The 13,990-nt window shown below is 47.3% G+C and overlaps 1 protein-coding gene across 1 annotated transcript in view; it reads left to right on the forward strand.

Annotated features, from left to right (window-relative positions):
• The first annotated feature begins 13,679 nt into the window (after positions 1 to 13,679).
• The window catches only part of SLC4A8 (solute carrier family 4 member 8), a 73,162-nt gene continuing 72,851 nt past the window's right edge, over positions 13,680 to 13,990 (forward strand). The window contains exon 1 of the mRNA XM_073318321.1: positions 13,680 to 13,803. Coding sequence (XP_073174422.1) covers positions 13,756 to 13,803 — 48 coding nt within the window. The 5' untranslated portion in view covers positions 13,680 to 13,755. The remainder of the gene's footprint in view (positions 13,804 to 13,990) is intronic.

Consider the following 13,990-nt stretch of genomic DNA (forward strand, 5'->3'; position numbering starts at 1 on the left):
TACATGGTCAGATGCGGTAAGTGGACTTATCCATGGCTGGGTATCCCAAGCATTTTACTTGGGCAGAAACTATCCCAGCAGTACGGCTGGGGAAAAGATCAGTGCCTTCTCGTGGCACTGAACAGTTATTCATATCACGGCTCTTCCTCTGACTCAGCTCGAAATCTTGCCACAGAGAACCAGATGAATGAACATCCATGGAAGCAGCTGCTGGGCAGGGAAGTAGAGAATTATTATTTGTTCTCATATAAGGACTATATAATACCCTTATATATGGCCTCAACCAAGATCAGGGTCCAATTGTGCCAGGTGCTTGACAAACCCATAGTAGGAGACAGTCTCTGCTTTGAAAAGCGTACCGTAAATAGACAAGGTAGGAGGAAGAACAGAGGCACAAAGAGTTGGTATGATTTGCCTGAGGTCCCAGAGCTGGGTAACGGCAGAATTAAGAAAGAGCTGAGACCACCTGAGTCCCATGCTAGTTCCCAATTCCCTAGACCATGCTGTCTCTCTAACTTAGATGAAAAACAAAGTTAACACAGATAAGCCCCTGTTAAATAGTCTCTTTATCATGAATGGCAAAAGCTACTCCAGTTCTCACTCTTTCTTAAAACCTCATCGGCACCTGTTTAGTCGATCCCCTAATGAGCATGAGCAAGGTTCTGCACCGTCTAGTGGTGATAACAATAAAAGAACAGCCAGACTGAGTCAGACCAAAGGTCCATCTAACCCAGTATCCTGTCTTCCAACAGTGGCCAGTGCCAGATGCCCCAGAAGGAATGAACAGAACAGGGAATCATCAAGTGATCCATCCCCTGTCGCCCATTCCCAGAGGCTAGGGACACCATCCCTGCCCATCTTGGCTAATAGCCATTGATGGACCTATCCTCCATGAACTTATCTAGTTCTTTTTTGGACCCTGTTACAGTCTTGATCTTCACAAGCTTTTCCCGGGGCCTTCTGTGTATTTAGAGAGGTGTTAAGCAGAAAATGGTGATGTGAACAGAAGATACCTCCTGCTCAAAGATGGGACAGGCATGTCATTATTCTGTTTTTCTATTTAGTCCCTTGGGAAGAGCTGCTTTCCAATGGGAGGCGGTGGGAACAAGTGGGTGAAGCACTAGACTAAGACTCTGAAGGCCTGGACTTTATTCTCGGCTCTGACTTCCTGTGTAACTTTGAGCAAACGCTCCCGAGCCACAGCTTGTAATGGATCAGTTCCATTTGCAAGCTTTTGATCTTCACTTTGCTCCTACCTTTACTAAGAGTGGCAATTAATCTACTATAAGGGAGTAATTCATGATGCCCTAAACATATAATACTCCCTAGCTCTAATAATAATATTACCGAGCGTGTATCATCAGTCAGTCTGAAAGCAATTTACAGAGGAGATCAGTATCATTATCTCTATTTTACAGATTGGGAAACTGAGGCACGGGGGGGGGGTAAATGACATTCCCAAGGTCACCAAAGCAGGCTATTAGTAGAACCAGGAATCAAACTCAGGTCTGCAGGGTCCCAGTCCAGTGTATTATGTGCTAGGCCATGTTGCCAGCTGGAAAACAGGTGCCTTCAGATATCGGAATTTAGCCACTCTACTCCAATTCATTTTAATGTGGCTAACACCCCTCCTAGCTTTAGCAATCTCAAGTTCAGCCTCCAGACTTGTCCTTTCATCAATGGTCCCACGTTATCATCCACTCAAGGGGTTCACCCGGCCTGCTGGCAATACAACAATGCGCACAAATCCGGCCAGGGAGAGATTGTCCTTCTTTTGTGCTCCTGTTTAGTACGTGGACTGTATTGCACCTCCGTATGTGGGGAAGGTACTTTGTAATATAAGTGACACTAGAGGCCCCCCCTCAGTTGCACCGGGAAATGGAGTCTCAGAAAAACAGGAGGCAAATACATCATTCCCAGCGACTGCATCATTCCCAGCGACTGCTCAGTATCGTAAGCCCCTACTCAAATGGGTGGGAGTTTTGTAGCAACCAGCACTGCCCCTACTGAAGTCCATGGGTGGGTTTAATGGGCGCTGAGTTAGATCCAGCCTGACTTCAGTGGGAGCAGAGTTAAGCCAACCCTGAGCTCTGCTGAAAATCCTACTGTGGTGTCTTGAGGACTGTGTTGGAATTGCAAGCTATCCCTTTAAGAGTATGCTGTTCCCTGGTAAATGGTGTTGTCTGTTATTCTGATGCCATATTAAGACCTGGGGAGGAATTCCAAGGAACGCTGACAAAACTTAGACGGGGTTCTAAAGAGATGGCAGAAATATGGTTGTAGAGGTAACACAGAGAAACGTGCTTCATTCCCAAGTCAGGTTACATATGTGGGGCGGAAGAGGTACACCCCTTAAAAGTAAGCCATAGCAGCACAACTCACCCCGCCTTGTTCTAGGCTGGTTCTTTCGATGCTGACTGTCTCTGATCATCTCTCTACTTCCCTGTAGAGCCCTTAGCCTGAAAACAAGACCAGGAAAACCTTCCTCGCCTACTCGTAAAGTGACAGCTTGCTATTCCAGTACAGTCCTCAATACCCCACACCTACCCTATCGTTCCAGGACACAATATGTATGCAGAATAGCAGGTTAAAGTTATTTGGCATCATTTACATATCGGCCTGGATCCTAGGCCTACTGAAATCAGAGGTAAAACTTGCAATAGTTCCAGGCCTGGGTTCATTCTCCAGCAAAATTTTGTGGTTTTGTGCTGGCAAAGAGAAAATAATATCTGCTTCTCCTCCCAGAAATGTAGCCTCTCCAATAAAGCAATGTCTGAGCTTGTTAATTCTCCTAAGCCACGTTCTGTCATGTGTTGGTGGCAACCAGCCTCTTAATCACCCTTGTAACTTTCAAAAGAAAAAAAATAGAAAAAGAAAAAGAAAGGAAGAACTTATACTGAGCTGGACTTCTAAGTCACCAATATAAGGGGCGCTAATTAAATCGAACATTCATTGGACATAAAGCGTCTAACCTTTCCTCCTGATCTGAGGTGCCATTAAGGCTCTGACATCTGGCACCAAATGTGAATGCAGTGGAGATTCTGGATGAAGGTGGGTGTATATGGTGATAGGTGACAGTAGTGTCACTGTGACTTATACAAATGCCAAGTCATATTTATAATGTATCACAATACACAGGCTTTTCTTAGGGGAGATTAATGACAGTTTCGTTTTTTTTTGGGTGTGAGCCATTGGTCACAGGAGCTTCCTCCACGCAGAGACCAACAACTTCTTAACGTACATCACAACATTGCATCTTGATACAGGTGCGAGGCCTCTGACTTCGGTGGAGTTACTAATGTTTCGCAGCTGTGTGAGAGGAGAATCAGACTGATTATTTTGCTGTAGGCCAAGGAATAGTCCAGTTCCTAGGACTCTGCTAAGCCTCATGTGTTCACTCATAAGCGTTCGGACAAAAGTCTTATAATTTTCCCCCTTCCTGTTCGCTTCATAACTGCAACCAGAAGAAATGGCTTCAACACCCCCACCCTGAAGCGTGCATGGGTGCACACACACACTCACTCACCCTGCAGCTAGGCTACTCCAGGTCATAACGAGAGGACAGCTTTTAACTATGCTCCTTTGGGGTCCAGAGAAGATTCCCCGAGTGCTGAGTTACTGGAAGGAGTGTGTCAGAAAGCCGGCACAGGGAGAGTGGCCATACCTTGGGTTGGTATGAAGTTCTAGCTGGCATCGGGAAGCTGAGAGTTTGCCAGAAGGAAAAGGCGAGGTCTTTTCTGCTTTGAAAGCCAGAGTAGCAAATTTTATTAAAAATAATAATGAAGTACAGATGGATTTTCATAGAATCATAGAATCATAGAATATCAGGGTTGGAAGGGACCCCAGAAGGTCATCTAGTCCAACCCCCTGCTCAAAGCAGGACCAATTCCCAGTTAAATCATCATTTTCTCAGGAACTAAACATGTCTTCGGTGTATTGCTGATCGACAATCTCTTTTACATAAAGTAATAGTATATGATACTCTAATAGTGAGGCATGCTTGGAGCATTTGTGTTGTGTCTGAGTGTGTGTGTGTGTCTGTGTGGGGCTGCATTGCACTGGCGAGGGGTGGCACCATATGGGTAATTGCACTGAGTGCATCTTTGGACCCTGTGCTAACAGGACATTTCTCTCCTTTCTGGGTCTCTGATTCAGCAAGCTACTTAAGCATGTGCCTAACTTTAAGCATGTGAGTAGCCTCATTGACTTCAACAGCACTACTCACAGGTTTATAGTGAGTCATATGCTCACCTGCCTAACTGAGTCACAGCCGAACCCCCCTTCCAAGTGCCATAAAAACTAGCTTTACTTTTTGATCATGCTTTGTTGCATTTTTAAATGTCATGTTGTAAGGAGCCATTAGTCACCCCAACTAGGCAGATGGTCCACACTGACATAAAAACTTTTTTTTTAATCTAGTGCTTTTCACTGGCATGACAATTCCTTTGCTCGGTAAATAACCTTCAATTCAGCATGTTTGTCTGAACTGCAGAGGGAGTAGGTGGCATCTCAGTCTAGTGGGCTGTGTTGAGCTCACTGAAATGGATGCGGTGTCACTTCTGAATAAGCATGTGTTGGCTGATGTTCGCAAGTTCAGACGCTGCATAGGATGTGCAATAGCCCCCGTAAGGTTTTATTTTTACTACAGAATTTATTATAGATACTGTTGCCCTCAGAAATGAGCATGTCCGCTCCCTGGCAATCATCTACCCAGCTGGGAATGTTGTTGTGGATACATTTCTCAGGTCTTTGTCTTAGTGGGAAGGTGAGATTCTCGGCTTTCCCGGAGCATATAATTTATGTTAAAGCTGGCCAGAAAATGCTATTTCCCTCCACACACACACACACAGAAAATATCAACCAGAAAAAGTTGACATTGAAATTTGCAGTGGAAAATTTCAACTTTTCTGCAGCAAAGTGAAACTTAATTTGTTTTTCATTTTTCTGCCAATTTTCTGATGAGAAATGAAAAAAATTCAGCTGAAAAAGGCTCAAAAGAGTTGGGCTCTTTTGGGGGCTGAAAATGTTTGTTTTCTCAGCTTGCCAACAAAAAGTCAAAAATGTTCAAGAAGCGCAGACACTTTATGCAACATTTTTCGTTCGCTCAAAACGCCCATTTTTCTGTCGGTAAAAAAAGGTTCAAAGGAAAATTTTTGACCAACCTGGTTTATATCCTTGTTGGTTCACAAGATGTGCCTTGAAATGGCCACTGGTCACTTGGATCAGACAATAATGTAACTATTTACTAAACAGGTTAGGATGCTTTCAGCATCTCAAACATCCTGGGCCAGTCCACTCCTGCAGTCACGTCTCAAACATCTGGTGTTTTTTGGTGACATGAACAAGGATCTCTTGCTGAATATGGCCCTGATTCAGTCAAGCCCTCAAGTGATTGGGTAATCCCATCGCTGTTCAGCAAAGCACATGTGTTTAAGGTCTTGGCTAAATCAGGCCCTATGGACCAAGGCCATCAAACGTATTTAATTGTGTCCCCCTCAATCCAATGATGGTTGCCAAGCTTGCGAGGGTGGCAGAATGCAGACAGAAGGAGAATAAGTAGCTCCTCAGAGCTCCATCTGGGACTAGATTCCCTCAGGGTTGGGGGGAATTGTTTTTTGTTTATTATAATCGCATCTGTTAAGATTCCATCTGAGTTAAGTTTCTTCCCTAAGGGGTGGATCCTAGACTCCCATTCAAGTCCATGGAGAACCACCCATTGATTTCTAGTGCAGGATCAAACCTTTAATGACAGTAACATTTTTTCCTGCTTTCATACAAATCAGTAGGCTGAATTATATCCTATATATACATGCTCTAGGAATTCTTTTTGGGAAGATCTATGGCCTGTGTTATAGAGGAGGAGGTCAGACTAGAGATGATCACAATGGCCAAGTCTGGTCTTAGAATCTATGAATTCTTCAGGTTGCTACAGTTGCTATCCATCTGAAAAGGCATGATGCCTGATTATGGCACTGTCTCAGACCTATTCCTGATATCAGCTGGGAGTTTGTTAATTTAGGGATAACACATGAGAGGCCTTAAACGACACAAACATAATAGTACACCTTGTGTGCATTCAGAGGCCAAAGGCTAAGTACTAATGTAACTGCCTAATAGCTGGTGTATATGACTCATATTTAAACACTGGTTTATGATTTTATTTTTGTTTCTGAGGGGGGAAAATTGATAAATATATTCCATGAGTCTTTGCCACAAATTAACTGAACCAGGGCAATTGGGACTCATTATAAAGTTATGGTGACCAAATATGGGCCAAAGTCTGTTCTCTGTTAGTGACACTGGTATCAATCTGTGGTAAATCCATTACAGTCAATGAGTGTTATGCCCATAACTGAGAGTGGAAATTTCCCCTCTTGGTTTTGCATAGACAAAAGCTCATTTTGCAGTAACAATCAGATACGGACTGCCTCTGCATTCTCATTGGCTAAAAATTGTTGAAATCATGGTGGAATTTCTCAAGGGCTTCTTTTCTATGGGTCCAGATGATGAAGATGTCATCAATATAATGCAAGTAGAATAGGGGCGTTACGGGACAAGAGCTGAGGAAGCGTTGTTCTAAGTCAGCCATAAAAATGTTGGCATACTGTGGGGCCATGCGGGTACCCATAGCAGTGCTGCTGATTTGAAGGTATACATTGTCCCCAAATGTAAAATAGTTATGGGTAAGGACAAAGTCACAAAGTTCAGCCACCAGGTTAGCCGTGACATTATCGGGAATAGTGTTCTTGACGGCTTGTAGTCCATCTTTGTGTGGAATGTTGGTGTAGAGGGCGTCTACATCCATAGTGGCCAGGATGGTGTTATCAGGAAGATCACCGATGGATTGTAGTTTCCTCAGGAAGTCAGTGGTGTCTCGAAGGTAGCTGGGAGTGCTGGTAGCGTAGGGCCTGAGGAGGGAGTCTACATAGCCAGACAATCCTGCTGTCAGGGTGCCAATGCCTGAGATGATGGGGCGCCCAGGATTTCCAGGTTTATGGATCTTGGGTAGTAGATAGAATACCCCAGGTCGGGGTTCCAGGGGTGTGTCTGTGCGGATTTGATCTTGTGCTTTTTCAGGGAGTTTCTTGAGCAAATGCTGTAGTTTCTTTTGGTAACTCTCAGTGGGATCAGAGGGTAATGGCTTGTAGAAAGGGGTGTTGGAGAGCTGCCGAGCAGTCTCTTGTTCATATTCCAACCTATTCATGATGACAACAGCACCTCCTTTGTCAGCCTTTTTGATTATGATGTCAGAGTTGTTTCTGAGGCTGTGGATGGCATTGTATTCTGCACGGCTGAGGTTGTGGGGCAAGTGATGCTGCTTTTCCACAATTTCAGCCCGTGCACGTCGGCAGAAGCACTCTATGTAGAAGTCCAGTCTGCTGTCTCGACCTTCAGGAGGAGTCCACCTAGAATCCTTCTTTTTGTAGTGTTGGTAGGGAGGTCTCTGTGGATTAGTATGTTGTTCAGAGGTGTGTTGGAAATATTCCTTGAGTCGGAGACGTCGAAAATAGGATTCTAGGTCACCACAGAACTGTATCATGTTCGTGGGGGTGGAGGGGCAGAAGGAGAGGCCCCGAGATAGAACAGCTGCTTCTGCTGGGCTAAGAGTATAGTTGGATAGGTTAACAATATTGCTAGGTGGGGTGAGGGAACCATTGCTGTGGCCCCTTGTGGCATGTAGTAGTTTAGAAAGTTTAGTGTCCTTTTTCTTTTGTAGAGAAGCAAAGTGTGCGTTGTAAATGGCTTGTCTAGTTTTAGTAAAATCCAGCCACGAGGAAGTTTGTGTGGAAGGTTGGTTTGTTATGAGAATATCCAGTTTTGAGAGCTCATTCTTTATCTTTCCCTGTTTGCTGTAGAGGATGTTGATCAGGTGGTTCCGCAGTTTCTTTGAGAGCGTGTGGCACAAGCTGTCAGCATAGTCTGTGTGGTATGTAGATTGTAATGGATTTTTACCTTCAGTCCTTTTGGTACAATGTCCATCTGTTTGCATTTGGAAAGGAAGATGATGTCTGTCTGTATCTGTACAAGTTTTTTCATGCAGTTGATAGATTTCCACTCCATACATTGGGCAAACTGGACAGTCTCTACGTAAAAGAATAAATGGACACAAATCAGATGTGAAGAATTATAACATTCATAAACCAGTCGGAGAACACTTCAATCTCTCTGGTCACTCGATTTCTGATCTCAAAGTGACTATCCTTCAACAAAAAAACTTCGAAAACAGACTCCAACGAGAGACTGCTGAATTGGAATTAATTTGCAAATTGGATACAATTAATTTAGGCTTGAATAGAGACTGGGAATGGTTGATTCATTCTAAAAAGTAACCTATTTCCCCTTGTTTATTACTCCCCCTCCCCACTGTCCTCAGACGCTCTTGTTAAACCCTGGATTTGTGCTGGAAATGGCCCACCTTGATTATCATACACATTGTAAGGAGAGTGATCACTTTAGATAAGCTATTACCAACAGGAGAGTGAGGTGGGGGTGGGGGTGGGGGAGAAAACCTGGATTTGTGCTGGAAATGGCCCACCTTGATTATCATACACATTGTAAGGAGAGTGATCACTTTAGATAAGCTATTACCAGCAGGAGAGTGGGGTGGGGGGAGAGAAAACCTTTTGTAGTGATAAACACCCATTTTTTCATGGTCTGTGTGTATAAAAACATCTGCTGTATTTTCCACAGTATGCATCTGATGAAGTGAGCTGTAGCTCATGAAAGCTTATGCTCAAATAAATTGGTTAGTCTCTAAGGTGCCACAAGTACTCCTTTTCTTTTTGTTAAACACATAGGAAGCAGTAGGGCAGAAAAGGATCTGGGGTTACAGTGGATCACCAATTAAGCGACAGTCAACCGTGTAACACTGTTGCAAAAAAGCAAACATCATTCTGCGATGTATTAGCAGGAGTGTTGTAAGCAAGACACGAGATGTTATTCTTTCACTCTACTCAGCACTGAAACAGCTTCATCTGGAGTACTGTGTCCAATTCTGGGCACCACACTTCAGGAAAAGTGTGGACACATTGGAGCAAGTCCAGCGGAGAGAAAAAAAATCATGATTAAATGGCTAGAAAACATGACCTACGTGGAAAGACTCTCAAAATTGGGTTTGTTTAGTCTGGAGAAGAGAAGACTGAAGGGGACATGATAACAGTCTTCAAGCAAGTAAAAAGGTTGCTATAAAGAGGAGATAGATAAATTGTTCTTTTTCACTGAGGATAGGACAAGAAGCAATGGGCTTAAATTGCAGCAAGGGAGATTTAGGTTAAACATTAGGAAAAACTTCCTGTCAGGGTAGTTAAGTACTTGGAACAAATTGCCTAGGGAGGTTGTGGAATCTCCCTCACTGAAGGTTTTTTAAAGAACAGGTTAGAGAAACACCTTTCAGGGATGGTCTTGATCAGTAGACTACTGTATCCCTTTCAGGAGTCTGGTTTGTTTTGCAGACCCCAAGTTTCACCTCACTTAAAAAACTACTTGCTTACAAAATCAGACGTACAAATACAAAAGTGTCACAGCACACTACTACTGAAAAATTGCTTCCTTTCTTATTTTTACCGTATAATTATAAAATAAATTAATTGGAATATAAATATTGTACATACATTTCAGGGTATAGTATATAGAGCAATATAAACAAGTCATTGTGTGTAAGAAATTTTAGTTTGTACGGACTTCGCTCGTGCTTTTTATGTCGCCTGTTGTAAAACGAGGCAAAGATCTAGATGAGTTGTTGTACCCCCTTGAAGACCATTGCATACCCTCAGGGGTATGTGTACCCCTGCTTAAGATCCACTGGGCTAGATAATACTTAAGTCCTGCCTCAGTGCCGGGGACTGGACTAGGCGACCTATCAAGGTCACTTCAAGTCCTATATTTCAATGTTTCTATGATCAAAGTGGTGCCTTCTGACCTTAGAATCTATTAATCTGTTTTCAAAATTATAAAAATCATCTGGCCCATACACATCAGTTTATGGTTTTTCTCTTGATTTCATGAGCATAGGTCCATTCCCCACACCATCATGAATCAGAGAAACTCATAAGTTATCATTCTATGATTCACATCTCTAAAAAAGACAATTTGTTGCCATGTGGTTTACATAGAATAGACTTTGCTCTCAATGTCTGCATTCAGAGGAGCTATATTTCATTAGATTTTTCTCAAGGCTCGAGCCAACGGCCATTAATTTTAACACGAGATGGTGCAGATTCTAAATGAATAATTGTGAGTATGAATCTGAATTACAATTAGAGCTGAGTGAATAGTTGTTGTTTTTTTGGGGGGAGGGGATTGTTGGCTGAACTGAAAAATTTAAACAAACAAACAAACATATAAACAAACAATATTTTTGGGTCACACTGAAATTGAAATTTTTGTGTTTTTCTCCTCAACAAACACACCAACCAACCAACCAACCAAATTATTTGCTTTGGGTCAAACAAAACACTGTGTTTGACCCAAACTATTTTTGGTTGGTTGTTGGCTTCGTTTAGTTACATTTTTCTGGTGGTTTTAAACCTTTAAATTTTTTCTTTAAAAAGAAATCCAGATCAACTGCAAACCAAAACGTTACTTTGAAATAAAAGGCCACAACAAGTGGTTTGAGCATTGGCCTGCTAAACCCAGGGTTGTGAGTTCAATCCTTGAGGGGGCCATTTAGGGATCTGCGGCAAAAATTGGGGATTGGTCCTGCTTTGAGCAGGGGGTTGGACTAGATGACCTCCTGAGGTCCCTTCCAACCCTGATAGTCTATGAAGTTCTATGAAGTTCTATGTCATTTTTTACCACATTTTTTATCATCTGGCATTTATCTGCCAGATCTGACCTGAATTTGCAGGGAAGGATAGTTCAGTGGTTTGTGCATTGGCCTGCTAAACCCTGGGTTATGAGTTCAATCCTTGAGGGGGCCATTTAGGGATCTAGGACAGAAATTGGGGAGTGGTCCTGCTTTGAGCAGGGGGTTGGACTAGATGACCTCCTGAGGTGCCTTCCAACTCTAATATTCTATGATTCTATAGTTTCAGTTCCCCAAAACAAGCAACTTTTTGGCAAATAAATTATTCCTTAGCAGAAGAAGGAGGCAGTGCTGCTGGGCAAATGCATTTCTCCTAAGCTGCAAGGTGCTGGAAATGCTTATCCTTTGCTCCTGAAAAAATACACTGAGTGGACTGACGATAACACAGGTGTCAGCATATGCAATATGAAGGTGTGGGGAGTTTGGAGGGCTGGGTGTCTCCTGATCTCCGTCCCTCAGGTAATGTTACCTGGAAATTTGCATCCTTTGGTTCAATCTGGTCCATTCCATAGGCAAAGCATTTGCATTTGCTCTTTGTCAATAAATAAAGGAATAAAATACTCTCCGGCAGGTAGGGTTTAGCATTACGGGGAGCTTGGGGGCGGGCAGGAGGAAAGCCATGGACTCCATCAGAGGCAGGGAAAGTGCCTCGGCTCTCCTTCCAGTTTGGAGGCAAAATTTTAGCAGAGAGCTTTGGGGCGCTCCTGTCCTGACTGTCCCGTCCTAACACATCCCCCTGCTCGTCCATCTCGGACCCAGAACAGGATTTCTTTCTCCTCCCCCATTTCCCCCCTCTCCACCCATCTCTCCTCCTTGATTTGCCATTGCCTCCTTATATTTCCATTAGCCCCTTCCCCATCCCCCTCCTCCTTATCCCTCCCCCCGCAACCTCTCTATCTCCTCTACCCCCCCTTCCCCCATACCTTTGTCTCTACTCTCTCTCCCACCTCTTTTCAGCCTACCCCTGTACCATCTCCCCCATACTCTCTCCCCTTTATCCCCAAACCTCACATCCTCTCCCCTTGTACCCGCTCCCCTGTACCCTTCCCTCTGCAACCCCCACTCCTCCCCACCCCCTGCAACTGCATCCCTCCCCTATATCACCATACCCCACCTCTTCCCCCCGTGTATTCTCCTCCCCTACAACCTCCCCCTTATCCCCTCCTCCATACCCTCTCCCCTATATCCCCAACACCCACATCCCTCCCCTTGTACCCCTCCCCCAGCAACCCCACATCTCCCCTCTCCCCTCAACTCCCACCAATCCCCATAACACCACACCCCACCCCACCCCACCTCTCCCTTCCCCTGCAACCTCCCCCTCCCCCACATATTCCTCCGCCATACCCTCTCCCCTATATTCACAGCCCCCACATCCTCTCCCCTTGTACCTCCTCCCCCGGCAACCCCACCTCTTCTCTCCCCTGTACCCCTCCCCCTGCAACCGCCATTTCTTCCCTCCCCCTGCAATCCCACTCCTTCCCTATATCACTATACCCCACCTCTCCTTTCCATGTGAACTCCCGTCCACTGCAACCTCCCTCTCCTCCATACCCTCTTCCCTATATCCCCAACACCCACATCCCCACCCCTTGTACCCATTCCCCCAGCAATCCCCACCACTCTCTCCTCCTTTTCACCCTCCCCCTTAGCCCCCATCTCTCCCCTCCCCTGTACCGCCTCCATCATACCCTCTCCCCTCTACCCCAACCCCCATATCCCCTCCCCTTGTACCCCCTTCCCTGTGCAACCCCCACTTTCTCCTCCCCGTACCCCCTCCCCTTGCATTCCCACCTCTCCCCTCCCCCTTTTGGCCCCCTGCAGCCCCATCTCTCTTTTACCCCATAACTGCCTCTTTTCCCCTCCCCTTGCATCTCCCACCTCCTCCATACCCTCTCCCCTATATCCCCAACACCCACATCCTAACCCCTTGTACCCCTCCCTAACAATCCCACATCTCCCCTTCCCTGTACCCCTTCCCCTGAACCCCCACCTCTCATCTCCCCTGTACCCCCTCCCCCTGCAACCTCATCTCTCCCCTTCCCTGTACCCCTCCCCCTGCATCCCCATCTCTCCACTCCCCCTGCCTCCTCCCCTGCAACCCCATCTCTCCACTCCCCCTGCAACCCCCAGCGCTCCCCTCCCCCTGCCTCCCACCCCATACCCCACCTCTCCCCTCCCCCATAATCCCCACCTGTCCCCTCCCCTTGCATCTCCCACCTCTCCGCTCCCCCGTGCCCCTCCCCCTGCATCCCCATCTCTCCACTCCCCCTGCCACCCCCAGCGCTCCCCTCCCCCTGAAACCCCACCTCTCCCCTCCCCCACACCCTCCACCTGTCCCCCCCTTGCACCTCTCACCTCTCCGCTCCCCCTGTGCCCCTCCCCCTGCTTCCCCATCTCTCCACTCCCCCTGACACCCCCAGCGCTCCCCTCCCCCTGAAACCCCACCTGTCCCCTCCCCCACACCCTCCACCTGTCCCCCCCTTGCATCTCCCACCTCTCCGCTCCCCCTGTGCCCCTCCCCCTGCATCCCCATCTCGCCACTCCCCCTGCCACCCCCAGCGCTCCCCTCCCCCTGAAACCCCACCTCTCCCCTCCCCCACACCCTCCACCTGTCCCCCCCTTGCACCTCTCACCTCTCCGCTCCCCCTGTGCCCCTCCCCCTGCATCCCCATCTCGCCCCTCCCCCTGCCACCCCCAGCGCTCCCCTCCCCTCCCCGAACCCCACCTCTCCTCTGTCCCCCGCTGCACCCCGCCCCCCCGCGGCCGCTCGCCGGGCCGGGATTGGCTGCCGGGGCGCCGGGAGCCGGACGGGAGGCAGCGGCCGGCGGTGGCTGGGCTCCGGGGAGCTGCCCGCCCCGCAGGCGCTGGGGGCCGGGCCGGGAGAGCCGCGGGGGGGGGGCGGAGCTGGCGCAGCGGAGCTCGGCGCGGCGCAGCCGCCTGCCCCAGCCATGCCCGCGGGGAGCAACGAGCCGGACGGCATCGTCCTGAGCTACCAGGTACCGGGCCGGGGCCGCCGCCGCCGCCGCGGGGATGGGGCGGGGGCCGGTCCCCAGCCCGGCGCCAGGGGCCGAGCCCAGCTTGCGAGCCGAGCCGGGGAGCTGCGGCTGCTGCCCACTGCGGCAGAGCCATTTCCTAGCGCTGGAGCGGGGGGGGGTCTGACTCCGGAGTGGGGGGCTTGCAGGA

The sequence above is a fragment of the Lepidochelys kempii genome, chromosome 20 (assembly GCF_965140265.1).
Source record: "Lepidochelys kempii isolate rLepKem1 chromosome 20, rLepKem1.hap2, whole genome shotgun sequence".
Taxonomy (NCBI): domain Eukaryota; kingdom Metazoa; phylum Chordata; order Testudines; family Cheloniidae; genus Lepidochelys; species Lepidochelys kempii.